This window comes from Balaenoptera physalus, assembly GCF_965194825.1.
Source record: "Balaenoptera physalus genome assembly, chromosome: 16".
In the NCBI taxonomy this organism is placed as follows: Eukaryota; Metazoa; Chordata; class Mammalia; order Artiodactyla; family Balaenopteridae; genus Balaenoptera; species Balaenoptera physalus.
Window position 1 is genome coordinate 18,137,733 of NC_138898.1, and position 26,752 is coordinate 18,164,484.

Below are 26,752 nucleotides of genomic sequence, written 5' to 3' on the forward strand. Positions count from 1 at the left end.
CTTTCCTTTTCATCTCTCTCTCTCGTCTTCTCTTCTCCCTCTCTGCCTCTCCTCCTCTCAGGAACAGTATAAATTTGTATACGAGGTGGCACTGGAATATTTAAGCTCCTTTTAACCCAATGGCATGGAGAACCTGCCAGAGTCCAGAGGCTGCTGCAGCCAAGCCCCCTTTTCTGTGAATGGCAGCGGCTGGGCCCAGGGGCTGAGCGGTGGCACCCTGCCCAACTCCGGGGAGAAGACTGGTGGTCCTGTGGTCCACGGTGGGCTCTGTACCTTCGGAGGGGTCTCCAGTTGCTGTGGGCAACACCGCCCTGAAAGGCCCAGGCTTCTTTTCCAGCCTCAGGCACGGCCCCATACAGAAGTGCACCTGTATAGCAAGGCCCAGATTTTTCAGTGCCCAGACCTCTTGCTTTTTGCTCTTTTCAAGTTTGTGAATCTCGAGGCAAGCTGACTGTGTGGGTACAGGGGAGTGACAGGCCTGGAGGCACTTCCTCTGCCCTGCGTCCCCTGGGCAGTGGGGGGATGTGTGCTTTCATCCTCCACGTGGTCGTGAATATGACCGGGCTCTTGGCAGGGGTCACTGCTCTGCTGCCGTCTCCTTCAGGGACCTCTGGATCACTAGGACTTCAGGATGCTCCCGAGACCACAGCAGAGGCCCCCATCCTCCCAACTAACCTGCATGGGGCTTGGCCCACCACCATTGTGTACCCCTCCCCCAGCCCAGGCCTTGACCTTCTGTCGTTCACTGGCCAGTCCGCTGTGTCCGCGGCACTCCTGGATGAAGGTTTTCTTTGCTTTTTTGTGGTCAGTGGGATGGGGCAGAACTGCAGGGAATTTTGCCGCTCCTCCTTGTCTCTGTGAAAAAGGACTACCTCCCTGGGGCACGGCTCTGGCTGACCCAGCGTGTCTTGGGCGGTGGCTCCTTTGGGAGGGATGAACAAGTTAAGAATTGATGATTTTCCAAAGTGTATGTGAAAAGAAACTTTCTTTTGGAGGGTGTAAAATCTTTCTTAGTCTCTTATATCAAAAAAAAAGGTGGGGAGGGAAGTTTGGTTGTGTAGCTATAAGACAAATCTCTGGAGCCTGTTCTCTCTCCTGGCAATGTCCTTAAAAGGTCCCAGCCAGGGACAGCACAGCCACTGAGCGAGGGAGAGATAGTCTGAAGGGCTAGTCTGAGGACACTCCATTTTGGTTGCCTTTGGGGCGGATAGACGGAGTACCAGCGTAACCTCGGATCTCCAAATTTGAACACCTTCCTAGAGAAACTCAGCTGCCATCTCAGAAAATGTCATCGTGGACCCAGCTATACTTCGGTTTAAAATAGGACAAGGGGATCAGACCTGGGGAATCTAGACTCTTGCCCAAAGTATGGGTCAGTCAATGACAGGGGGGCCAGCATTGGCTAAGTATCTATTATATGCCAGGCTTGGCAACTTCTCAGAACCCACCCCCGCCCTCCCTGAGCGAGCTATTCACCTGTTATCATTCTTATTTTACAACCGAAGACACTGAGGCCTCTTCTTCAGTCATGATGTTCTGGTTTCCAAAAGGCAGATAATAGTGATGAGACTTATTTCTAATGTTTTCTTCCTTTCTCAGCCAAGCAATTATTATATGGAGGGAAAATAAGGCCAGAAATTTCTGAGCAGAGAACTCCACAAATGGGAATTTAATTCTTTCTTTCCGATGCCAATTTTTCTGGGAAGCTCAGAATTTCAGATACATTTTAGCAACTCATTCCCGGCTCCCCAGGAAAGCTAGTCCCATCTCATTCCTTAGCCAGTGAAAACAATTCCCTGTGCCCTCAGGCTGTGAGGTCTGCCAGCCAGGGACACTCTACCTTGGTCTCTAGCTGGTGCTTTGGTACAGTACCTGGCAGCCCCCGGGTGGCCTGGGATCCAGGAAGCTTCATCTTGAAGGCTGGTCTAGCCCCAGATGGGGCGCTGGTCTTCATCTTGAAGGCCGGTCTAGCTCCGTGAGGAGCACAGAATTCAATAAGGCACAGTGTTCTCCCTAAAGAGCTTACTGTATCCTGGGAAAATTGAACCACAGCGCAGCTTACAAGTGTTATACGAGCCTCACAGCGAGAGAGATTCAGCGTAGAGCTTTCTAGAGGAGGTGACATCCATTCCACTGGGTAGAAAAAGGAAGAAAAGGAAACTCAGGCCAAGGGATCAGCGTGTGCAAAGACAAAGAGGTGTGCAAAATCCTTGGGGGGTGGGGGTGGGTGGGTGAGATGGCAGGAGGTCAGCCCAACTGGAGCAGAACATGGCAGGAGGTAAGCCAGGGTCAGGGGGCAAATGCTCCACCAACAGGGCAGACTTGGCCCCCGTGGGCAAGAAGGAGCCAGCAGAGCTTTGAGCGATGCGCTCAGCCCAGAGCTAGAGGAGGCTCCCTGTGGGGCCAGTGGGGCTGCCTCTTCCCTTTCATCAGACACTGTGAAAATGGTCCCTTAAGCGTATACTTTTTAATATCACATCTATTTGTCTGTCTGCTCATTATTTTGTTGCTGGATCAGGAGACACAGCTTCTGTGAGAAACTCAGGGTCTCTGCTCTGCCACGAAGCAGGGTGACCAAGCCAGACCCCTGGGCCCATGAGGACGGGACACGGAAGGAGCCCACAGAAGCTGTTCCCGTCGGCATGGGCTCTGGAACTGTCTGGAAGTCCAGGGACACCAGACTCGATCAAGGAAGGGCTGTCACTTTGGAGGTTCAAAAGGAAGCATCTCAAAGCAAAGGAAGGCAGAGGAGCCCCACCACGAACTTGCTCTTCCCCTTTCATGGTCCCTTTCCCTGGTCCCCAGGCCCTGGCCCCCTGCTGGCCTCCCCTGGCTCTAGTCTCGGCCTTCAAGGAGCCTGTGACATAGCAGATCAGCCAGCTATATGCTCCTCTCTCAGATCTGGGCTCATCCGTACAGAATGGGGGCTGGGAGAGGGGGTGCTGTCTAACACAAATAAACCCTAGGATTTACTCTGCTCAGGAGGAGGCAGAATAGCTGGCAGATGAAAATGACTGGCTTCTATCATTTCAGATGGTAGGAATTTAGAATGTGACTTTGGGGAGAAGGAATTTAGAATGAAAACTCGGGCCATGCTGGGTAACCCAACAAGGGCCAGTGATGGTTCCCCCAACTCAGCACCCCTGGCCCCCGTCATTTCCTCACAACCCAACCACCCTCCAAAGGATGCAGGGCAGTGAACAGTCTTCGGCCAGTTTACACTGGAAGACAGACACTGAGGCTCGCGGACGGGGATGCTTTCCCCAAGATCCCACGTGGCAAGAATGTGGCAGGACGTGGATGAGACAGGGGGCGCTGGTGCCCGGGAATTTGGACTTGATCCCTTCCCCAGCAAAGCTCCTGGGCAAACAGCAAACCTCCCCTCCCTCGGGGTATCCTCCCACTCCTCTACACTTACAGGGCAGGCTCACCGTTCACGACGCAGAGGGAAGTGGAACTCATGCTCTCTGGGTCTCCACGACAGGGGCCAGCCTCCTGTCTCTGGGCTGCCCGAGAGAGTCCCCTCACTTAGCACAAAGCCTTATGGCTCTCACCTCCTAGATGTGGACCCTGTTTGGAGAAGATGCAAGGAATTAACGAGAAGCCAGGTACTGTCCCCACCTGACTGCATGTCTGGCCTAGACATCTTCGGGATGTATCCTAGCTGCACTCTAACACGTCGTCCTCTCCTCCTTTCTGGTACAAAGGTCCTGGGGCCAGGGGGCTCTGAGCCTCTAGATGGCTACAGCATGCCTCCCTTTGTGGGAGCAGAAGGGATCAGCTTGCTTTTACTCTGTCTCTTTGGATGTAGCCCGGACAGTGGCCTGCCTGCCAGATGTCAGCCTTCCCGTGCAACCAGCAGACCCTGTGCTGGAGACTCTAAATGTGAGCTCACCGAATTCTTCCAGCATTCCTAAGAAGGGCTTCTAATTGTCACCATTTTATAGATGAGGAGACTGAGTTTCAGAGGGGTGAAATCGTTTGCCCACAGTTCCACCACAGCTAGTAAAGGAGGGAGCCAGGATTTAAACTGGTTCTTCTGACTTCAAAGACAATATTTTCCCATGTCTCAGATTTTCCCATGGGGGGCTACCCGTAACAGCAAAGACTAGAGTGAAACAGGCCCAGTGGACCTTGTAAAGCCCAAAGCAGACAATGGTAAGCTTAAAATTCCTTCAGTTTCATGTCTAGCAATTCACATAATATTTGCATTCTTCTCTAATTTAGCCTGATTTGTTTTCATAGGAGTGCATAAATATTTTTTTAACCACATGTGCCCTGGTCCGTCATGTGGCTTTGATCCCTTCAACTCAACTATGATGGACCCTAGGGAATTACAGCCCAGTCTAAGAGGCACAATGCCTGGCCATGCCGCTTCCTCCTGAGGCCAATTCTAGACTCAAGTCCAGCTCACCTTCCCCTTAGCAGATCCTGTGGTATGGGGGTACCCTGACCTCACTGTTCATGGGTTAATCTCAACTCAAGTCTCCTTCAGTTGGATACTGGAAAAAAGCCATTGAAATCTACTAGAATTACAAGGACATGCCCATCTGGAGTGGCGACGGCTGAGCACATAAAACCCTAAAGGGAAAGGAGATGATGAACACAGCCTTACTCAACAGATTCCTGAATGCTGGGGCCTCTAAGAGGCGGTGCCCTTTGTCTAGGTAGAGTCACATGGTTGCTAATGGGGGCCGATCTGAGGACACACTTCACATGAGGGGCTGGGGGCTGGAAGCCTCGTCACTTTACTTCAACCCCACATACTCACTGGGTTCTTACAACATGCAGGGCCCTGGAGGGGGCGCCATCAGGAAGCTCAGTTTACTATGGCACAGTCCATCCCTTGGTGAGACATGGGGTTGTGATAGGAAGGACTCAGGCTTTGGTTCTAATCCAGCCCAGCCATTTCTTGGGTGTAGAGTGTTGGGCCAACCAACCAATTAGTGGGAAAAGATGTAGAAAGAGGAGCCTCAGCCAGGTAGAAGGGGTGGGTCGATTTGGAGAGCTTTGGGTAGGAAAATAGGAAGGCAAAGCCAAGAAGTTTGGACCCGATAGGACTGCTCAGAACCAAGGTTGCCTATGGTCTACTGGGCAAAGTGGTCACTTCTGTGACACAGTAGGATGGGGGATGGAGAGGGACTGGCCAGAACCACTTGGAACAAAGGTGTTGCTTTAGAATGTGTCTCAGTGTCTTGGAGAAAAGATGATAATTTTCCCTCTGAGCCATCATGTTTATTCATCATTGGTGCCCCGTTGGTAAGCTAGCTCCTGGTGTGTATCCTCACCGTGATCTACATTTCCTCAGTTCTGGTGTGAATCCCTGTTGTGTGCATAGCGGTGTTCAGTCTAGCAAGGGCGCTGCAGACAGAAGTGAGGCCCAGGGGGGAGCAAACAGTTGCTCACCATGTCGTCTTTGCAGGAATAACTGCCCAGCCCAGATCCAGTGACACTGAAGGAGAGGGCAGCTCCCCTGTACCTCACAGGGGATGAAGAAAACCCCCTTCACTTAGCCTGTATCTGGCCTCTCCTGGGCTGGACAGAGAGGCCATCAGCACCAAGTTGAGTCAGGAGTAATGCCATGGAAAACACGGGTGAGCCTGTGGGTAAGATGAAAACGATGCTAATTCTAAACCACAAGGCCAACACACTGTGCTGGGCCAGGATCCCTGGGGACAGGTGGTCAACCCAAGCTGCAGGGCAGAAGATGAGACATGAGTCACACAGCGGCCGTTGCATCTCTAAGCCCTGACTTTCCTTCCCCGTCATCTAACTAGTCTGAGCTCCTTCTCAGCCCATGATGCCAGCTCTAAATCACAGCCAAATAAAACAGGGAAATAAGTAATGTGAATCCAGCATAGAGGGAACCAGCTGAGACTCAGCTTTGTTCCTATATCCCCATGCAAGGGTTCCGTGTTGGAGGTTTTCAACAGAGACATGCCTAGCAGTGATAAAATGCAAGGCCTTGGCTTCCATCCATCCAGGATCTGCCTTTGAGGTCATCCACTGTCTGAACAGCAAGGAGAGAAGTCAGTGGCAGAGAGTGGAGGAGGCTCCAGTTTGTCAGAGTCATGGGTATGATCCTCAGAAGCACAGAGAGATGTCTAAGCCATACTTATGCACATGAACACTCTCTCTCCTGGTTTACTGGTAACCAGGCATAGACTTCTACAACACTCTTGTAGGTACCAAGACCACCTCTTGCATCCCTCCTGCCTGCCTCCAGAAGAGGTGGAAAAAGGTCATCAAAGAGGCCACATTCACCCCCTCAAATCCACCCAAGAATGTTAGGTCCCCAAGAGGTGGGGTCAGCACCATAATGGTAGACCCCAGGCTTAGCATCCTAGTTACCTAAGAGGATGGGCTAGTCGCTGCCATTGACACAAAGATGTAGGACTCAGCATGGGCATACTATAGAGTAAAGCTGCTAGGGCAGGGTTACCATGGAGCTTCTGTAGGTGTCTGAGAGCTGCTCTGGGCAGTGGGATTTGGACCCTGATCCCTGGTTGAAATGTTCAGAGAATGAGGGTCTGTGGTCCTTAAGAGTGTTGGTCAGGAAGGTATTGGTATGAAAGCCTGGAGCTCAGAGTAATTATTATACCTTATGGTTCCTTGGTGAGTGGGATGCTTAGATTTGGGGGAGGAAAGGGATTACAAAGCAACCAGCCAAAACTGCAAAGTTGAGTTCCTGTACACATACTTCTGTGCCTTTGGGCTTATGAATACAAAGCAGTGGGCCCCCTTGTGATGGTCCAACAAACTCTCAGTGCCCACCGTGCACCTGTCTCTCCCATGGAAGATTAATGATGTAGGCTGTTCTTTGGACCAAAGCCTCCAGGGCAGTCTGGAGGCTCAGAGGGCAAAGGCGTGACATCCCAGGTCAGATCAGACTTCTGAAGAGTTAGGCAGAATACCAGTGCCCATACCCTCCATAGGCCTGCAGATCATTAGATAAATTCAAGCACAGTTTGCTAGTCCCGGATCACTCCTATGAGCGGAACTAGGACCAATGGGTGAAACTTCATAGCTGTAAGAGAGAACTTGCTATCTGCCAGAGATGAGCTTTCTGTCTCAGCAGCCGTTCTGCAAAAGCCAGGCATCTCTTTAAAGGGAAGAAGGAGCTTTGCTGAGATGGCCTTTAAGTTTCTTCCACCCTAGTTGAATGAGGTATTACGGAGCTGGGACCTTGTTTGAATGCCTTCCTTCCTGCAGAGCACAAAGCCAAGCAGGTTGGGCTTGGTTTGTGCTGGTTGAAGCCCCTACTCTCCTGCTGCCCCCACACCACACAGGCCAAGATGCTGCTCTAGCCACGCATCAAAGGCTCATCCAGGCTGGTTATCACCAAACAGCCCAGAGAGAGCAGCTGCTTTGCCATACAACCCAGGCCCACCAAGATCTGTGATGAGACCAGTCATAATTTCGATCCGCTGGCCAACAGGGCCATCAGTGACAGCCGGAATCAGTAAAGGTCCAAGTAGGACCCAGAGTGGGGTTTTGCTTACCATACACATTAACTCCAGAGGTGAATTCTACCCCTCCCCTCCCCAGCCGAGGCCTGTTAGAGCAAATTGCAAAAGTAAAAGCACAGTGACTCAGTTGACGTGTGATCATAATCATCCCCGGTACATCCATTTCATTGCCAGGTAGATCCTGAACTAGCCCAGGCTAATCCAGGCTAACGCATATTGGCAATCAGACTCAAAAGCACTTTTCTACCTTCTCTTTCCACCCTACATCTTACCAGCCAATGAAAGGCAAAGAGTTGGGGATTCTACCATTGCCTTGGCCACTGAACACCATCATAGCCCCGTAAGGGCCATCACGGGGTTCCCATCAACTCCAGGGAGACTGACATTTTCACGTCCACTGGGCATATGATACTGCATGAGACCAAAGTCTCCATACTGTTAGCAGCCTCTTCCATGAATCCCAATGGCCTGCACTTGTACAGTTTGGGTGTTTGATAGATAAAGCACGTATGAGAAGAGAAAACAAAATAAATCAACTTTTAAAAAAAGCCAGCACTGTGCTGTCAATGTTCTTTTTTTTTTTTTTTTCCTTTCCAATTCTAGCTTCAAAAAGCAGAAGGTAAATAATGTCAGGTCAATGAATATCAGATATATTTTTTGACTGTACATTACAGTGAAGTGTAATCTTTTTACACCTGCAAGTCCATCTTATTTATTCTTGTAAATGTTCCCTGACAATGTTTGTAATATGGCTGTGTTAAAAATCTATACAATAAAGCTGTGACCCTGAGATTCATGTTTTCCTAAGATATTTGCACTGGTGTCTTCCTGAGGTTGGGTAGGGTGAGGTGGAGACAAGTCGAAGAAGGAGGAGAAGAAAAGCCTGTTACTGACTAGATTTCTTTATGTTCATTTAATCCTCACATCTATGATGCAGGAAATATGTATTATCACCTCTTTGCAGATGAGAATAGTTGAGGTTCATAGATATTAGGGGATATTTCATGATTTCATATAGCACCTGTAAAAGGGTTGGGTCTCAAAGAGTTTTTCTCAAGTGGGGTCCACAGAGTGCTGGCATCAGAATCACACCAGAAGTTTGTTAAACAGACAAAATTTTAAGACCCTACAGAATCACAGTTTCAGGATCTGCATATTAACAAACTGCCTGGATGTATCAGCTAGCTATTGCTGTGTAACATGCCACCCAAAATTCAGTAACTTTAAACAACAGTCTTTCATGGTGGTCAGCTGGGTCTTGAGCTAGGCTGAGCTCAGCTAATCTCAGCTGGTCCACTCATGTGTCAGCTAAGGACTCTGCTCCAGGCCAGGCTTGCCTAGGACATCTTGGCTGGTGCAGCCGTGTTCCATGTGTCTCTTACCCTCCTCCTGGGACCAGCAAGCTAGCCTAGGCATATGCTTCTCCTGGTGATAGCAGGAACACGAGAAAGTCTGATCACATAAGTTGTTCTGAGTCACGTCTGCAACCTCCCATTGGACAAAGCTGGTTGCACAACATACTCAGAATCAAGAGTCAGGGGAAGATACTCCATCTCTTGACAAAGATCTCACTTCTCAATGTTGCAATAAATGCTGAGATTAGGTACCAAACCACTGGTGCCAGATGCAGACTTTAAACCTGTCATCTCAGAGCGTGGTCCACAGACCACCCACATCAGTTCACCTGAGAAGCTTCTAAACATGCAGAATCTGATGGAGTAGGTCCAGGATGGGTCCCAGGAACCTGCATGCTTAACAAGTGCCCCAGGTGATTGTAATGTATGCTGAAGTTAAGCAAACACTCTTCCAAATGCTCTTAGAAGGGGACAGATAGGGGACAAGGAGACAAACCAGTTCCCAAACTAGGGTATGAGGCTGCCAATCTCTGATGCACATGATGCAATGCTCTCTGCTTTCCAGGTAAGCAGAAGAAACAGCTGGAACCAACTCCTTGGAACTGACTGGCTTCCCAGTTCTTTGTACGTATCCAGATATAAGTACAAGCTGGAAGCGTGAGCCATAGGGCCAGAGCCCTGGTTCACTTTGTTCTCGTTCAGCCTTAGGAACCCTGGCAGTGTTCTCCAACCTAAGAGACCTAGATGTAGTATCCACCCCTGGCAAGCCAAGAGCCTGGAGAACACACGCTTCCCAACTCAGGTCCTAAGAGGGGAACCCGGTGGCCAGCCAGCTCGTAATCCTTGTCCCTTTGTCCTTGGTCATGGTAATCTCATTTATTCTGCCTGCTATGTTTATTATTTTGCCACAAATGTAATAGTTGATATTGAGAACATTAAATTAGAAAGAGGAAAAAAATCTCACGTGTCTCCTAATAAAAATACTTTGGGGCATATCATCTTCCCTCTCAAGATAGAAATACCTTTTAAAGAGTTATTATAAAAGTAGCATATACTCACTTGAAAGAATTCAAAGTAAAGTTTTTTGAGGCATGAGGTAAAAGTCACCACCCTCAAAGGTACTTGTTAATATTTTTTGCGATTGCAGACCTTTCTATACATATATAAATATACATAAATTTTCTATATAAATGGCATATGTGTGTGTGTGTGTGTGTGTGTGTGTGTGTATATATATATATATATATATATATATATATATATATATATGTTCTGAGACAAGCTTCTTTTCACTTAACACCATGCATGCCATGGTCATATTTCCATGGCAGTATGCTTTGGGGCCCCCATTAACAGTGAGGGACACCCACCCCATGTGTGCCAACCCTGGAGATGGCCCAGAGTGACACAATTCTCTTTGCATATCTGTTGGAGGCCTGGCCAGGCCCTCCTGTCTGGCTAGACCTGGAGTGTGGGTCCATATTAAATCTCAGAGCACCTTGCTTGGACGCTGATGGGGACCTCCCGTTTGGCTTAAGATTTTCCTCTAATTCCAAGGGTTCAAGCCTCCGGTCAGAACTCCGGGACATAGAAGCCCTCAGACCCTTGAGGACATGGCATGAGGTCACCAACATGCCATGCAATAGGCAAGAAGGGGGATTTGATTTTCTTGGGCAGGGCTTGGGGCAGGGGTGGGTAAGGAGAAAGGAACCAGGAGAAACGCAAAAGAAGCCGGCAAGATAGATAGGGTTAAGGAAACCACTCTTGGTTAATTTTAGAAAAATTTTGACCACTTAATCTTTAGGAAATGCAACTCGACTCCACAAGGATTTGGCCTAAGTAGCTTTGTCCTGAATTCTAGCAAAGGGACTGAACCTGAAATGTCCAATGACATGCAGTGGGATATGGCACCCACAGAGAGATGACACCCATAAACTGAAAATCTGGAGACAGAGAGGAGCAGAGGAATAAAACCAACAGAAATCAGCAGAATCTGAGGTGGATTTCAGTTTTCACAAGCCATGGATTAGGCCTTGGAATGAAGTTGAACTAGTTATTCAAGGACATCTGGAGTATATGGCTGGATAGAGAGACATACAGAGAAATACAGATGCATAGATAGAGAAAATAAATTGAGTATATAAATGAATGAAAGACTACATCAGTTATTAACAACGGTTATCTCTCATCCTAGGGAACATAGGTAATTTTTGTTCTCTATGATTTTCTAAAATTTATATTACTTTCATACATAGAAAAACGAATTCTATAAAAAGGTGGGGACAGCAGAAGATAGAAAAGTGAAAGCAGGATAGATAAGATGATGCCAAGATTGAAATCATACCCAAAAGATTTGCCACACACCTGGATCAAGAGCTTCAAAAACTTGGCACTACCCGTCTACCCAAGGAGAACACAGTCAGTCAACTCAGTGTCCAAAAGGGAAAAATAAACCAGTTGCTCAGCATAAATAAAAGTATTTCTGCTACAGGGGCTGGAAGTTATTTTTTCCATGGACCCCCTTAATAAAGAATGGCTTCAAACAACGTCCTTAGCAGAATGCAACACATTTCCCTCCCTGAAGGCTGATGGCGTCGTGCCATAGAACAACTCGGTGAAATCTCTTTACTGGAGGACCAAAATGAAGGGGCCCACACACGGTTCTCTGCAAGGTGCAGGTTTGCAGAATCTTAGGTATTACACGGCCTGAGCATCACCCTGCTCTCCTCTCTGAGTGTCTGCGAGCTGGAGACTTTTATCCCAGACAACAACGAGCAAAGCAACTATCTCAGTTGCTGGTTGAATTTGGAACCAGGGTTTAAGAGCCGGCTGAGCCAGGAAGAAGACTCACATCTCCTTTTGAATGATGAGGACCCTAGCAGCTCTATGTGCCTCAATAGAAGGTCAATTCATCCCCCTCTGGGGTGGGCAGGGCAGGGGGAAGAAGCCATCCTCATTCCAGGTGATGATCTTAGCTTACTCCGTCTCACCCTGCTCTCCTCTAAAATACCTACAAATACATAGTAAACGCTGGAATCTTGGCCACCAAGCCACTGAGTGAGTCTGGAAGGAGTTAACTCTGATTACAAGACACAAGGAGCTAAAATGAGAATTATCAGCAGTGGTTGATGATGAATCACGTTTTGCCACCTAGAAGACGGAAAGAAGCCTCAGAGAAGATGAAGCGGTTCATGCCTCCAGATGGTCTGCACTCACTCAGAAAATGGGTCAATCACCCATGTCTATCTCCTGGGAGATGAAATGACACTACAAGAAACCTCTATGGGAGGGTGAATGGCCTGGAGCAAGTTGCAGAAAAGCATGCTGAGGATTTTCGCTTTCACGCTTCCCTCCATTCAGAGCACCCCAGAGCGAGGCAGGGGGAGGAGGGAGCGCCTTGTCAGTTGAGTTTGTACAAGATCGGGTAAAGCAGATGCTACACGACCGGGTAAAGCAGATGCTACACGACCGGGTAAAGCAGATGCTACACGACCGGGTAAAGCAGATGCCTACTGTATCGCTTTGAATATTCTCAACCTCACCTCTTACCCCCTACGTGTGGCTGCGGTGACCATTTCCAAGCAGGTCTGCAGGTTTCACGCGGGGGCAGCCCAGGGTGGGAACACCCCTCAGACAGGCTCTGCACCTCTCGTTTCCTGCCCCATAGTTTCTGATGCTGTCCTCTGAGATGCCCACAGGAACCCCCTTAGCACTCACCTGTGTGCCACCCAGAACTGTCGGGGAGCCACCATTGACCAAGAGGAGACTGGAGCCTGTAGGCAGATGCTACCTCCTTTCTTCCTTCTGAAGGCAGTTTTGAGCTATATTTTAGGTCACTTGTCAAATGGTCCCAGAACAAGCAAACAGCCCCTTGGAGGAAGAGCGAACTCTGTAACACAGCCTTGTACTGCCTCTCCCTCCCTCCTCTGATGTACACCCCGTAACCTCATGGATCCCTGGAATCACACCTCCATATCAAACTTTGTATCAGGCTTATGCATTTCTGGGAACACTGAGAAACTGGGCTTAAGCTGTGCACACAATACTCCATCCTCTGGCTGTTGGTCTGAGATGGGACCCTGCCAACACACAGAGAGGGCTGCCAGCTGTCCAGTTAAGCTTTTGATCCAAGGACAAAAATGGACTTGGTGTAAAGTGATTCATATGGGAGACGATATACTCACGCCCTAGGATCATCCTATGTGACATGATGTTAATTTTCTACTCAGATTTAGGAACAGGAGTTCCGCCGTCTCATATTTTTGTTGAAAACAGTCAGCTTACCCAGTAGACAGTAAGAAGGACCATAAGTGGCCCCACAGGGGCCCTACTGTGAGTACTAGCACAGTGGTGGGTAGTTGGCCCGTGGGATGGGGGAGTATCTGGACTGGGGGTCCATGCCCACAAAGTCGGGAGCCCGCAGCTATACTGACTCTCAGCTTGTGGCAGCACAGCCTGCAGAGGCAGCGGCCCCCTAATGGGGGAAAACGTGCCAGGGGAAGATGGGGGAGAGGGGTGTTCCAGGAACCTCTTCACGGCGGCTGAAACTCCCTGTGCTGAGAGCCCCAGCTTTGGCTAAGCCCCCGCCCTCCCAGGCAGTTGGATTTCTGAACTGGCAGAAAAAATAACAGCAAATCGTAACTTCCTTTCCTTCCCTCTTGCACCCTCCACCGTGCTCTCCATAAGTTCCCAACTTTGTGCAAGTTCGGAACTCCCCTTGTAAGGATGAGCAAACAGGAGAACACTAGGCACATGAAAAGATGCAAGAGTTCAAAGCAGAGGTGTTTACTTTAAGGAATGAGGGAAAGTGCCTGCCTATGAAATCAAGTCCCTGCCAGGAAAAGGAAGACATTTTACAACAAATACAAATGCAGAAAAACACTAGATTTGATAACTGATACTAAGAACTTTTTTTTGTTGCTGTATCCAGCAAAACAAATTGCTGATAACTTTAATCAAGGTAAAATGCAAATACTCAAAATTAGGAAATAGGAAAGGGACAAAACAGTGAATGAGGAAATTATACAGCATTATGAAAGGATATGATGAATAACTCTGGCTAGTAAATTTTTAAAAATTGGTCAAGTGGGTGATTTTGGAAATGTATGAACATTACCAAAATTGGTAAAGAAATAGAATACCTGAGTAGACCAATTATCAGAGAAAAAAATATAGAAGTTGTTATTTCTTTCCTAAAAGATACAAGAACAGATACTTTGATGAGTGAACTTGATTAAACTTTCAAACAAAAAAATAATTCTTATGCTGTATGTACTATTTCAGAACAAGACAAAAAAGAGAATAAACAGCACAAATACCAAATCTGGAAGAGTACACACACACATTCCTAAAACCTCTAGACTGGTCACATTTATAAATGCAAATATTTTTACTAAATATTAAGTATTACACTTATCTGCTTTTCAAAAATTATATACCATGTCTAAGTGGCCTATATGCCAGGAATTTAAGAATTGTTCAATATTAGGAAGGCTATAGATAAAAGGAGAAAGACATATAGTCACCTCAATAAAGACTGAAAAAGCATTGACAAAATTTAACATCAATTTCTGATTAAATACAATAGTCTCAGTGAGCTAGTAATTGTAGGACACTTTGTTAGCATAAAAAGATAAAATCATGAATAGCAGGCATTACCAGAATTCACCCATATCTACTTCTCCATTCTATCCAGGCATAAAGGAAGAGTTACAGCTTCCTGCCCTCCTTGAAATTAGTGGGTTGTTTGACAAGTCCTGACGAACAAGCTTGAGCAAAAATGAGGTATATTAATTCTAAACCAAAGTATTTAATTGCTGGTGAGAGACTCTACAGAATTTTCTTTCCCTGCCTCATCAATCAAGGAGATCTTGTATTCCAGATGTGCAGCCACAGGATGGGGGAGCCGCCACCAGCCTGGATCACTGAATCACCACATGGAGGACAGTTGCTCCTGGGAGTTACCTGGAGCTACAGAACTTTGTGGTACTTAGCTACTGAGTGTTTGGAGCTCTATGTTACTACAGAATGCCTAATATAAATAGCCAATGTATTAAATAATAGTGAAAAATTAAGTGTATTTCCATTAAAGTCATGAATGCCTATATCATTGCTATTATTTAATACTTTTGGCTAATGCCAATGCAGCTAATGCAGTTAGGCAAGAAAAAGGGAGAGATTGCTGTTATGGTTACTATTGCTGTGTAACAAATTAACCCCAAAAAACCATTTTTCTTTTGTTCATGATTTTGTGGTTCAGAAATTCAGGGAGGGGTCATCTGGCCATTCTTGCTTAGGGTGATTATTGTCAGATGTCGACTAGGGCTGGAGTCATCTTTAAGCCTTGACAGGGCTGGATGTCCTGGATGACTCATGAGCATGACTGCTGTTGATGCTGTATGTTGGCTGGAAGGTCAGTTGGGCTATCAACTACAGTGTCTACATGTGACCTCTCCAGCATGGTGGTCTCAGGGTAATCAGACTCATTACCTGGCCCCTGCCACCCCAGAGTGAGAGTCCCACTAGATTCTGGTGGAAGCTGAGTGACCTTTTCTGACCTGGCCTTCTAAGTTACAAAGCATCATTTTTATTGGATGTTACTGGTTGTAACGGATTCACTGAGGTCAGCCCTGATTCAAAGGAAGAGGAAATACACTCATCCTCTATAAAAGGAGTGTCAAAGAATGTGCATATGTGTTTTTCAATTGAATGATGATTCAAAATTATCACAATCAATTATATATGCCTAGTAACCCCAAGCTTATTAAGAGTAATAAGGATAGGGGTATAGCAAAGATGGCAAAGTAGGAAAACCCTGAACTCACCTCCTCCCATGGGAACACCAAATCACAACTACTTACAAAGCAACTATCTTTGAGAACAACCGGAAGACTAGCAGAAAAGATTTTCCATAACCAAAGATTTAAAGAAGGAAATATGTAGGAGGGGCAGAGGGGCAATAGAGTCATGACCTACATCCTCCAGGATGGTGACCCACAAGCAGAAGGCATATCACAGTTGCAGAACTCCTCCCCAAGGAGCGAGGGCTCTGAGTCCCACATCAGGTCTCCCAGCCCAGGGGACCTGCACCAGGAAGATGAGCTCCCAGAATACCTGGCTTTGAAATCCAGCAGGGCTTACATTTGGGAGAGCTGGAGGTCTATAGGAAACACAGACTCCACTCTTAAAGGGCATGCACAAAATCTCACCACTCCGAGTCCCAGTGCAGAGGCAGTAGTTTGAAAGGAGTCTGGGTCAGACCCACTTACTGATCTAAGAGAGGCTGTCAGAGAGGTAGGAGGCAGCTGGGACTCACCCTGGTGACAGGGACACTGGCAAGTGCCATTTTGGAATTCTCCTTCTAGCCTATTATCACCAGGGACTTACCCACCCATCAGCAGGCCTATAGCCACCACACAAGGCAGGATCTCTCAGTCACCTGGGCTGGGGGCCAGACCCATCTACCAGCAACCTACAGTCGTCAGGCCCACCACAACAGAAGGGCCATGCAGCCCACATAGGAGGCATCCCTAGAGCATACATCTCTGGTGACCACAGGGGAGTATGCTACTGGGCCCCATAGGACATCTTTTACATAAAGCCACTTCTGCAAGATCAGGAAACATAAGTGACCTACCAAATACATAGAAATAAATACAGAGACTTAGGCAAAATGAGGAGACAGAGGAATATGTTCCGAATGAACAAACAAGACAAAAACCTCAGAAAAAGGACTAAATGAAGAGGAGATAAGCAATCGACCCAATAAAGTTTCAAGATAATGACTATAAAGAAGCTCACTGAGCTCAGGAAAGAATGGATGAACACAGAGAAAATTTGCACAAAGGGTTAGAAAATATAAAGAAGAACAAGACAGGGAATTCCCTGGTGGTCCAGTGGTTAGAACTCGGCACTTTCACTGCCAGGGCCTGGGTTCGATTCCTGGTTGGGAAACTAAGATCCCACAAGCCACAAGCCACATGGCACAGCCAAAAAAAAAAAAAGGAAGAACAAGACAGGGATAAAGGACACATAACTGAAATAAAAAATGTACTAGAAGAAATCAACAGTAGATTCAGTGATACAGAGGAATGGATCAACAGTCTGGAAGACAAAGTAACAGAAATTACCCAAGCTGAATAGAAAAAAAGAAAAAGAAATGAGGATAGCTAAGAGACCTCTAAGACAACATCAAGCATACTAACATTCACATTATAGGGGTCCCAGAAGAAGAAGAGAGAAAGTGGCAGAGAACTTATCTGAAAAAATAATAGCTGAAAAATTCCTTAACCTGGGGAAGGACATAGACATCCACTTCCAGGAAGCACAGAGAGTTCCAAATAAGATGAACCCAAAAAGTCCACACTAAGACACATTATGATTAAAATGGAAAAAAATTAAAGATAAAGAGAAAATCTTAAAAGCAGCAAGAGTCAAACAACCAGTTGCATACAAGAGAATTCCCATAAGGCTATCAGCTGGCTTTTCAGCAGAAAATCTGCAGGCCAGAAGGGAGTGGCAGGATATATTCAAAGTGATGAAAGAAGAAAACCTACAACCAAGAATACTCTACCTGGCAAGGTTATCATTTAGATTTGAAGGAGAGAGAAAGAGTTTTACAGAAAAGCAAAAACTAAGAGTTAAGCACCACTAAAGTGACTTTACAAAAAATGTTAAATAGACTTCTCTAAGCAGAAAACAAAAGGCCACAACTAAAAATACAAAAACTGAAAAGTATGAAAGGGAAAATGTCACTGGCAAAGGCAAACATACAGTAAAAGTAGATCAACCACTTATAAAGCTGGTAGGAAGGTTAAAAGACAAAAGTAGTAAAATCATCTATATCCACAATATTAAGGGATATACAAAACAAAAATATAAAATATTATGTCAAAAACATTCAACATGAGGGAGGTTGTTAAAAATGCAGGTTTGATAAAAGTGCTTAAACTTAAGAAACCATCAACTTAAAATGATCATATACATCATATATATGATAATATATATCAATTCAACAAGGAGGTATAACAGTTGTGAATATATATATACCCAACATAGGAGCAACTAAATAGATAAAGAAAATATTAACAGACATAAAGGGAAAACTCAACAGTAATAATATAATAGTAGAAGACTTTAACACCCCATTTACATCAATAGGCAGATCATCCAGACAGACAATTAAGGAAACATTGGCCTTAAATAACACCTTAGACCAGATTAAATTTATATATATAGAACAGCCCACCCCAAAACAGAAGAATACACATTCTTTTCAAGGATACTGGTAATATTCTCCAGGATAGATCACAGGCTATGCTACAAAACAAGTCTTCATAAGTTTAATATTGAAATCACATCAAGCATCTTTTCCGACCGCAACACTATGAGACTAGAAATCAACTGAAAGAAAAAAACTGCAAAAATACACAAACACGTGGAGTCTAAATAATATGATTCTAAACAACCCATGGGTCACTGATGAAATCAAAGAGAAAATGAAAAAATATCTGGAGACAAATGAAAATGTAAACAAATCAATCCAAAGTTTATGGGAAACAGCAAAAGCAGTTCTAAGAGGGAAGTTTACAGCAATACAAGCCTACCTTAGGATACAAGAAAAATCACAAATAAACAATCTAATATTACACCTAAAGGAACTAGAAAAAGAAAAACAAACAAAACCTACAGTTAGTAGAAGGAAAGAAATCATAAAGATCAGAACAGAAATAAATGAAATAGAGACTAAAAAACAATAGAAAAGATCAATGAAACTAAAAGCTGGTTCTTCGAAAAGATATACACAATTGATAAAGCTTTAGCCAGACTCATCAAGAAAAAAAGAGAGAGGGCCCAAATAAATAAAATCAGAAATGAAAGAGACATTACAACCAATACCACAGAAATACAAAGAATCATAAGAGACTACTACAACAATTACACACCTATAAAATAAACAACCTAGAAGAAATGGATAAATTCCTAGATATGTACAATACCCCAAGAATAAATCAGGAAGAAATAGAAAATTCCAGTAATGAAACTGTATCAGTTAAAAAACAAGCAAACAAACAAAAAACTCCCAAAAAACAGAAGTCCAGGACAGCTTCACAGGTTAATTCTACCAAACATTTAAAGAAGAGTTAGCATCTATCCTTCTCAAACTACTCCAAAAAAACTGAAGAGGAAGGAATGCTTCAGAACTCATCTATGAGACCAGCATCACCCCAATACCAAAACAAAGAAGCCACAAAAAAAGAAAATTACTGGCCAGTATCACTGACGAATGAACACAGATGCAAAAATCCTCAACCAAATAGCAGCAAACCAAATTCAACAATACATTAAAAGAATCATACACCATGATCAAGCAGGATTTATCCCAGAGATTCAAGAATGGTTCAATATTCACAAATAGATATTATACACCACATTAACAAACTGAAGAATAAAAATCAGATGATCATCTCAATAGATGCAGGAAAATCTCTTGACAAAATTCAACATCCATTTATGATAAAAACTCTTAATAAAGCGAGTATAGAGGGAACATATCTCAACATAATAAAGGCCATTTATGACAAACCCACAACCAACATCATCCCCAATAGTGAAAAGCTGAAAGTATTTCCTCTAAGATCAGGAACAAGACAAGCATGCCCACTCTTGCCACTTTTATTCAACATAGTATTGGAAGATCTAGCCACAGCAATCAGAGTAGAAAAAGAAATAAAAGGCATTCAAGTTGAAAAGGAACAAGTAAAACTGTCATCATTTGCAGACATGATACTACATAGAGAAAATCCTAAAGACACCACCAAAAAATATTAGAATTAATAAATGAATTCAGTGAAGTCACAGGATACAAAATCAATATACAGAAATCTGTTGTACTTCTGTACACTAATATCAAACTATCAAAGAGAAATTAAGAAAACAATCCCATTTACAATAACATCAAAAAGAATAAAATACCTAGGAATAAATCTAATCAAGGAGGTAAAAGACCTTGACTCTGAAAAGTATAAGACATTGATGAAAAAAATTGAAGACAACTAAACAAATTGAAAGCTATGGATTGGAAGAATTAATACTGTTAAATAACCATACTACCTCTATGCAACCTCTATCAAAATATCAATTGCATTAGGAACAAACAATCCTAAAATTTTGTATGGAAACACAAAAGACCCCCCAACAGCAAAAGCAACACTGAGAAAGAATAAAGCTGGAACATCACACTCCCTGATTTCAAACTATACTACAAAACTACAATAATTGAAACAGTATGGTAATGACACATAAACAGACACATAGATCAATGGACCAGAAATAAACCCATGCTTATACATTCAATTAATCTACAACAAAGGAAGCAAAAATATACAATGCGAAAAGACAGCCTTTTCAATAATTGGTGTCAGGAAAATTAGATAGCAACGTGCAAAGGAATGAAACGGGACTACTTCTCACACCATATATAAAAATAAACTCAAAATGGATTAGAGACTTAAATATAAGAACTGAAACCATAAAATTCCTGGAAGAAAACATGCAGTACACTCTTTGACATCAGTTTTAGTAATATCGTTTTGGAAATGTCTCCTCAAGCAACAGCAACAACAACAACAACAACAAAAAGACAAATGAGACCAAATGAAACTAAAAAGCTTTTACACAGTGAAGGAAACTATCAACAAAATGAAAAGGGAACCTGAGTGGGAGAAGATATTTGCAAATGATACATCTGATAAGGGGTTAATATCCAAAATGCACAGAGAACTCACACAATTCAACATCAAAAAAATACAACTCGATTAAAAAATGGGCAGAGGACCTGAATAGGCATTTTTACAAAGAAGACATACAGATGAACAACAGACACATGAAAAGATGCTCAACATCACTAGTCATCAGGGATATGCAAATCAAAACCACAATGAGATACCACTTCATACAGAGTGGCTATCATCAAAAGAACAACAAACAACAAGTATTGACAAGGATGTGGAGAAAAGGGAACCCTCATGCGCTGTTTGTGGGGTTGTAAATTGGTGCAGCCACTATGGAAAACAGTATGGAGTTTCTTCAAAAAAATTAAGAATAGAACTGCCATCTGAGCCATCAATTTCACTTCTGGGTGTTTACCTGAAGAAAACAAAAACATTACTCTGAAAATATATATGCGCCCCAATGTTCATTGCAGCAGTTTTTACAATAACCAAGATATGGAAGCAACCTAAGTGTTCATTGATACATAAATAAATGCAGAAGATGTGGTAGGGGCAGAGATCAAGATGGAGGAATAGAAGGACATGAAGCACACCTTCTCCCACAGATACATCAAAAATATACCTACATGTGTAACAATTCTCACAAAATACCCACTGAATGCTGGCAGATGATCTCATACCGCCAAAGCTGCAAGAAAGATCACCATGTAACCAAGTAGGATGAAACAAAAAAAGAATCAAGATGGGACCTGCACCCCTGGGAGAGAATTGTGAAAGATAAAAGGTTCCCTCACCCTGGGAACCCCCTTCACCAACTGGGAGGTCCACCGGGACAGATAGGGAGGCTCAGAGGAGAGTGCAGCAGGCAGGACAGAGAGAGACCAACACAGATGGTCCTGGCCACATTGCTGCACTTCCAAGCCAGCGAGTATGTTCAGCGGCTGGGTGCTGAAACTCAGGCTTCAGTGGACAGACCCTAGGAGAGGACTTGGTTTGGCTGGGCAGAGACAACCTGAAGGGCCTGGGATGTGGTCCAGCCTGCAACTGGGGGTGTGCACAGGACGGAGCCCAGTTCAGCCATAGGAGCCACATTGTCAACACAAGCACAAGGGGAGGGGCGTGGGCCCACAATAGAAGCCTCATTCTCAGTGTGCTCACAGCTGGCACAGCTCAGCTGCTATGAGCTTTGGGAGCATGTAAGCACTGGTGGGTTGCCCACACATAGAGGCAGGGCTGAAATCTGAGCTGATTCCCAGCAGGTGCACGACTTCAGGAGATTTACACTGGCGGCAGTGCCTGGGGGACATCTGAGTTGATTATTGCGCTCTCATAGCTGAGGCAAGTCCAGTGCCAGCAGCAACAGTCTTTCCCAGCAGGAGTGCTCCAGTCCCACCTACCTCACACCACAGCTTAGAACTGGATCTGCGAACTTCTACTCCAACAACTGGGAAGCAGACCCTGCCCCTGACAGGGCTGTGACAACCACAGAGCAAAGAGGAGGCCCTGCCCAACATCCAGTGCAGGCTCTGGTCACCACAACACCAGTACACCCCCTATTAAGGGGATAATGGTCAGCATACCCTGAGGGAAGATATGGCAGGCATCCACACCAAAAACAGCCCTTGCACCAAAAATATTGGACTCATGCAGGCTACACAGGAATGCTCCCACATAAAAACAGCCCTCTGAGACTACAGTAGATAACTGTTTCCCCTAAATTCATAGTGTCAGAGAAATATAAGTAAAATGAAAAAGTAGAGAAACCACTCCCAATTAAAAGAATAAGAGAAATCACCTGAGTGAACAATCAGTGAAACAGACTTCTCCAGTCTACCAGACCCCTCCAGTCTACCAGACCCCAAGTTCAAAAAGGAGGTAATAAAAATGCTGAGGAATTAAGAAAGGTTATTGATAGAAATGCAGATCACTGTAACAAGAAACTATCAATAGAAACTATAAAGAGGAGTCAATCAAAATTAGGCAACTCAAAAGCCGAGATGAAAACCAAGCTAAAGTCAATAAACAGCAAACTAAATAATGTAGAAGAACAAATAAGTGATCTGGAAGATAGAATAATGGAAATCACCCAATCAGAGCAGCAGACATAAAGACAAATGAAAAAAATGAAAGCAACCTACAGGACCTGCTGAATAATATAAAGTATGCCAATCTATACACAATAGGGATCACAGAAGGAGAAGAGAGAGAAAAGGGGATTGAAAATGTATTTGAAGAAACTATGGCTGAAAACTTCAAAAACCTAAAGAAGGAAACAGATATCAAGTTACAGGAAGCACAGAGGGTCCCAAACAAGATGAACCCAAAGAGACCTACAACAAGACATATCATAATTTAAATGGAAAAAGTTAAAGATAAAGGGAGGATTCTAAATGCAGCAAGAGAAAAAGTTACAAGGGAACCCCTGTAAGACTATCAGCCGATTTCTCTACAGAAACATTGCAGGACACAGCAATCCCACTACTGGGCATATACCCTGAGAAAACCATAATTCAAAAAGATACATGTACCACAATGTTCATTGCAGCAATATTTACAATGACCAGGACATGGAAGCAACCTAAATGTCCATCAACAGATGAATGGATAAAGAAGATGTGGCACATACATACAATGGAATATTACTCAGCCATAAAAAGGAATGAAATTGAGTTATTTGTAGTGAGGTGGATGGACCTAGAATCTGTCATACAGAGTGAAGTAAGTCAGAAAGAGAAAAACAAATACCATACACTAACACATATATATGGAATTTTAAAAAGCAGTACTGATGAACCTAGCGGCAGGGCAGGAATAAAGACGCAAATGTAGAGAATGGACTTGAGGGCACGGGGGGAAGGGTAAGCTGGGATGAAGTGAGAGAGTAACTTTGACATATATACACTACCAAATGTAAAATGGATGGCTAATGGGAAGCTGCTGCATAGCACAGGGAGATCAACTCGATGCTTTGTGACGACCTAGAGGGATGGGATAGGGAGCATGGGAGGGAGGATTAAGAGGGAGGGGATATGGGAATATATGTATACATATAGCTGATTCACTTTGTTGGACAACGGAAACTGACACACATTGTAAAGCATTTATACTCCAATAAAGATGTGAGAAAAAAGAAAGAAAGAAAGAAAAAGAAACATTGCAGGCCAGAAGGGAGTGGCAAGATACATTCAAAGTCCTCAAAGGGAAAAACTGCAACCTAGGATACTCTACCCAACCAGATTATCATTTAAAATAGAAAGAGAGATAAAGAATTTCTCCGATAAGCAAAAACTAAAAGAATACAGCAATACTAAACCTATTCTAAAAGAAATATTGAAATGTCTTCTCTAAATAGAAAAGAAGCAAGAATCTACAGGAAAGGGAAAATCACAATAGGAAAAGCAAATATATGAAAGGATTGTAGACCACTTAAATAAGCCAGTACATAGATTTAAAAAACAATCAAAAAATTTTGGATAAACATGAAGATGTAAAATATACAAAATCATAAAATATGGAAGAGGGGAGTAAGACAATATAGATTTTTTTTAGAATGTGTTTGAGCTTATATGACTACCAGTCTAAATCACGCAGATATAGTAATGGGTTAACATACTTGAAAACCAAGGTAACTGCAAATCAGAAATATACAATAAATTCACAAAAACCTAAAAGAAGAGAACTCAAGCATAATAGAAAAGAAAACCATCAAACCACAATGGAAAAACAAAAAGAAAAAGAAAGGAACAAAGAAGAAATACAAAATCAACTGGAAAACAAGGTTTAAAATGGCAATAAATACATACCTATCAATAATTACCTTAAATGTCAATGGACTAAATGCTCCAATCAAAAGACATAGAGTGGAAGATTGGATAATAAAACAAGAGCCTACAATATGCTGCCTACAAGAGACCCACTTTAGGGCAAAGGACACACAAAGATAGGAAGTGAGGGATGGAAAAAGATATTTCATGCAAATGGAAATGACAAGAAAGCAGGGGTAGTAATACTCATATCAGACAAAATAGACTAAAACAAAGGCCATAAAAAAAAAGAGAAAGAAGACCACTATATAATGATAAAAGGATCAAACAAGAAGAGGATATTATACTCATTAACATATATGCACCCAATATAGGAGAACCTAAATACATAAAACAAATATCAGTAGACATAAAAGGAGAAATTGACAGGAATACAATAATAGTAGAAGACTTTAACACCCCATTGACATCAACAGACAGATCTTCCAGACAGAAAATCAATAAGGCAATAGAGATCCTAAATGACATAACAGTTAGACTTAATTGATATTTTCAGGACATTACATCCCCCCAAAATAGAATATACATTCTTTTCAAGCATTTATGGAACATTCTCTAGGATAGACCACATACTAGAACACAAAACAAGTCTCAAAAAATTTAAGAATTTAGAAATGATTTCAAGCATCTTTTCAGACCACAATGGCATGAAACTACAAATCAACCACAGAAAGAGAAATGAGAAAAAAAAAAAAAAAAAAACAAGTACATGGAGGCTAACCAACATGCTACTAAAAAACCAATGGATCAAATGACAATGAAAACACAACCATACAAAATCTATGGGATGCAGCAAAAGCAGGTGTAAGAAGGAAGCTCATAGCGACACAGGCCTTCCTCAAAAAGCAAGAAAAATCTCAAATAAACAATGTAACCTACCACCTAAAAGAATTAGAAAAAGAACAAACAAAACATAAAGTCAGCAGAAGGAAGGAAATAATAAAGATCAGGGAGGAAATAAATAAAATAGAGATTTAAAAAACAATGGAAAAAAATCAATAAAACCAAGAGCTGGTTCTTTGAAAGGGTAAACAACATCAATAAACCTCTGGCCAGGCTCACCAAGAAGAGAAGAGAGAGCACCTATATAAACAAAATATGAAATGACATAGGAGAAATAACAACCGATACCACAGAAACACAAAAAACTATAAGAGAATACTATGAACAATTATATGCCAACCAACTGACAACCTAGAAGAAACAAGTTTCTAGAAACATACAGCCCACCAAAACTGAATCAAGAAGAAATAGATAATTTGAACAGTCCGAACACTAGAAGTGAAATAGAATCTGTAATTTAAAAAAACAAAATCAAAAACACCTCCTTACAAACAAAAGTCCAGGACTGGCTGGCTTCACTGGAGAATTTTACCAAACATACAAAGAAGAACTTATACTGATCCTTCTCAAATTATTTCAAAAGATTGGAAAGGAAGGAACACTCCCAAAGTTATTCTATGAAGCTACCATCACCCTGATACCAAAACCAGACAAAGACACTACCAAAAAAGAAAATTACAGGCCAATATCTTTGATGAAGATAGATGCAAAAATCCTCAACAAAATATTAGCAAACCAAATCCAACAACACATAAAAAGGATCATACACCACGATCAGGTTGGATTCATCCCAGGGTCACAAGGACGGTTCAACATACACAAATCAATCAATGTAATACACCACATCAAGAAGAGACAAAAGCCACATCATCTCAATAGATGCAGAAAAACCATTTGATAAGATTCAACATACATTCATGATAAAAAACTCTCACCAAAGTGGGTATAGAGGGAACATATCTCAACATAATAAAAGCTATTTATGACAAACCGACAGCCAACATAATACTCAATGGTGAAAAGCTGAAAGCCTTCCTGCTAAAATCTGGAACAAGACAAAGATGCTCACTCTCACCACTTCTATTCAACATAGTATTGGAAGTCCTAGCCACAGCAATCAGACAAGAAAAGGAAAAAAAGGTATCCAAATTGGAAGAGAAGAGGTAAAATTGTCATTATATGTAGGTGACATAATACTCTCTATAGAAAACCCTAAAGCATCCACACAAAAACTATCAGAACTGATAAACAAGTTCAGCAAGGTAGCGAGATATAAGATTAACATACAGAAATCTGTTGCATTTCTTTACACTAACAATGAAATATCAGAAAAAGAAAGCAAAAAAAAATCCCTTATAAAATTGTGTCAAAAAATAAAATAAAATATTGAGGAATAAACCTGATGAAGGAGAGAACTATACACTTACACATTGAGAATTATAAAACATTGATAAAGGAAATTGAAGGTGATTCAAAGAAATGGAAATATATCCCACATTCTTGGACTGGAAGAATTAATATTATTAAAA

General features: G+C 43.1%; 1 protein-coding gene and 2 long non-coding RNA genes across 16 annotated transcripts in view; 1 reads left to right on the forward strand and 2 right to left on the reverse strand.

Annotated features, from left to right (window-relative positions):
* The window catches only part of PTPRT (protein tyrosine phosphatase receptor type T), a 1,093,164-nt gene extending 1,084,888 nt beyond the window's left edge, over positions 1–8,276 (forward strand). For all 13 annotated transcript variants that reach the window (XM_082430071.1, XM_082430082.1, XM_082430079.1 and 10 more), the window contains one exon: positions 62–8,276. In XM_082430071.1, coding sequence (XP_082286197.1) covers positions 62–115 — 54 coding nt within the window. In that variant the 3' untranslated portion in view covers positions 116–8,276. The remainder of the gene's footprint in view (positions 1–61) is intronic.
* Positions 1–26,752, reverse strand: part of LOC309645405 — a 925,297-nt gene that overhangs the window by 451,812 nt on the left and 446,733 nt on the right. The window lies entirely within an intron of this gene.
* Positions 1–26,752, reverse strand: part of LOC309645373 — a 247,706-nt gene that overhangs the window by 734 nt on the left and 220,220 nt on the right. For both annotated transcript variants that reach the window (XR_014254831.1, XR_014254832.1), the window contains exon 4: positions 733–3,570. This is a non-coding gene — a long non-coding RNA (uncharacterized lncRNA). The remainder of the gene's footprint in view (positions 1–732; positions 3,571–26,752) is intronic.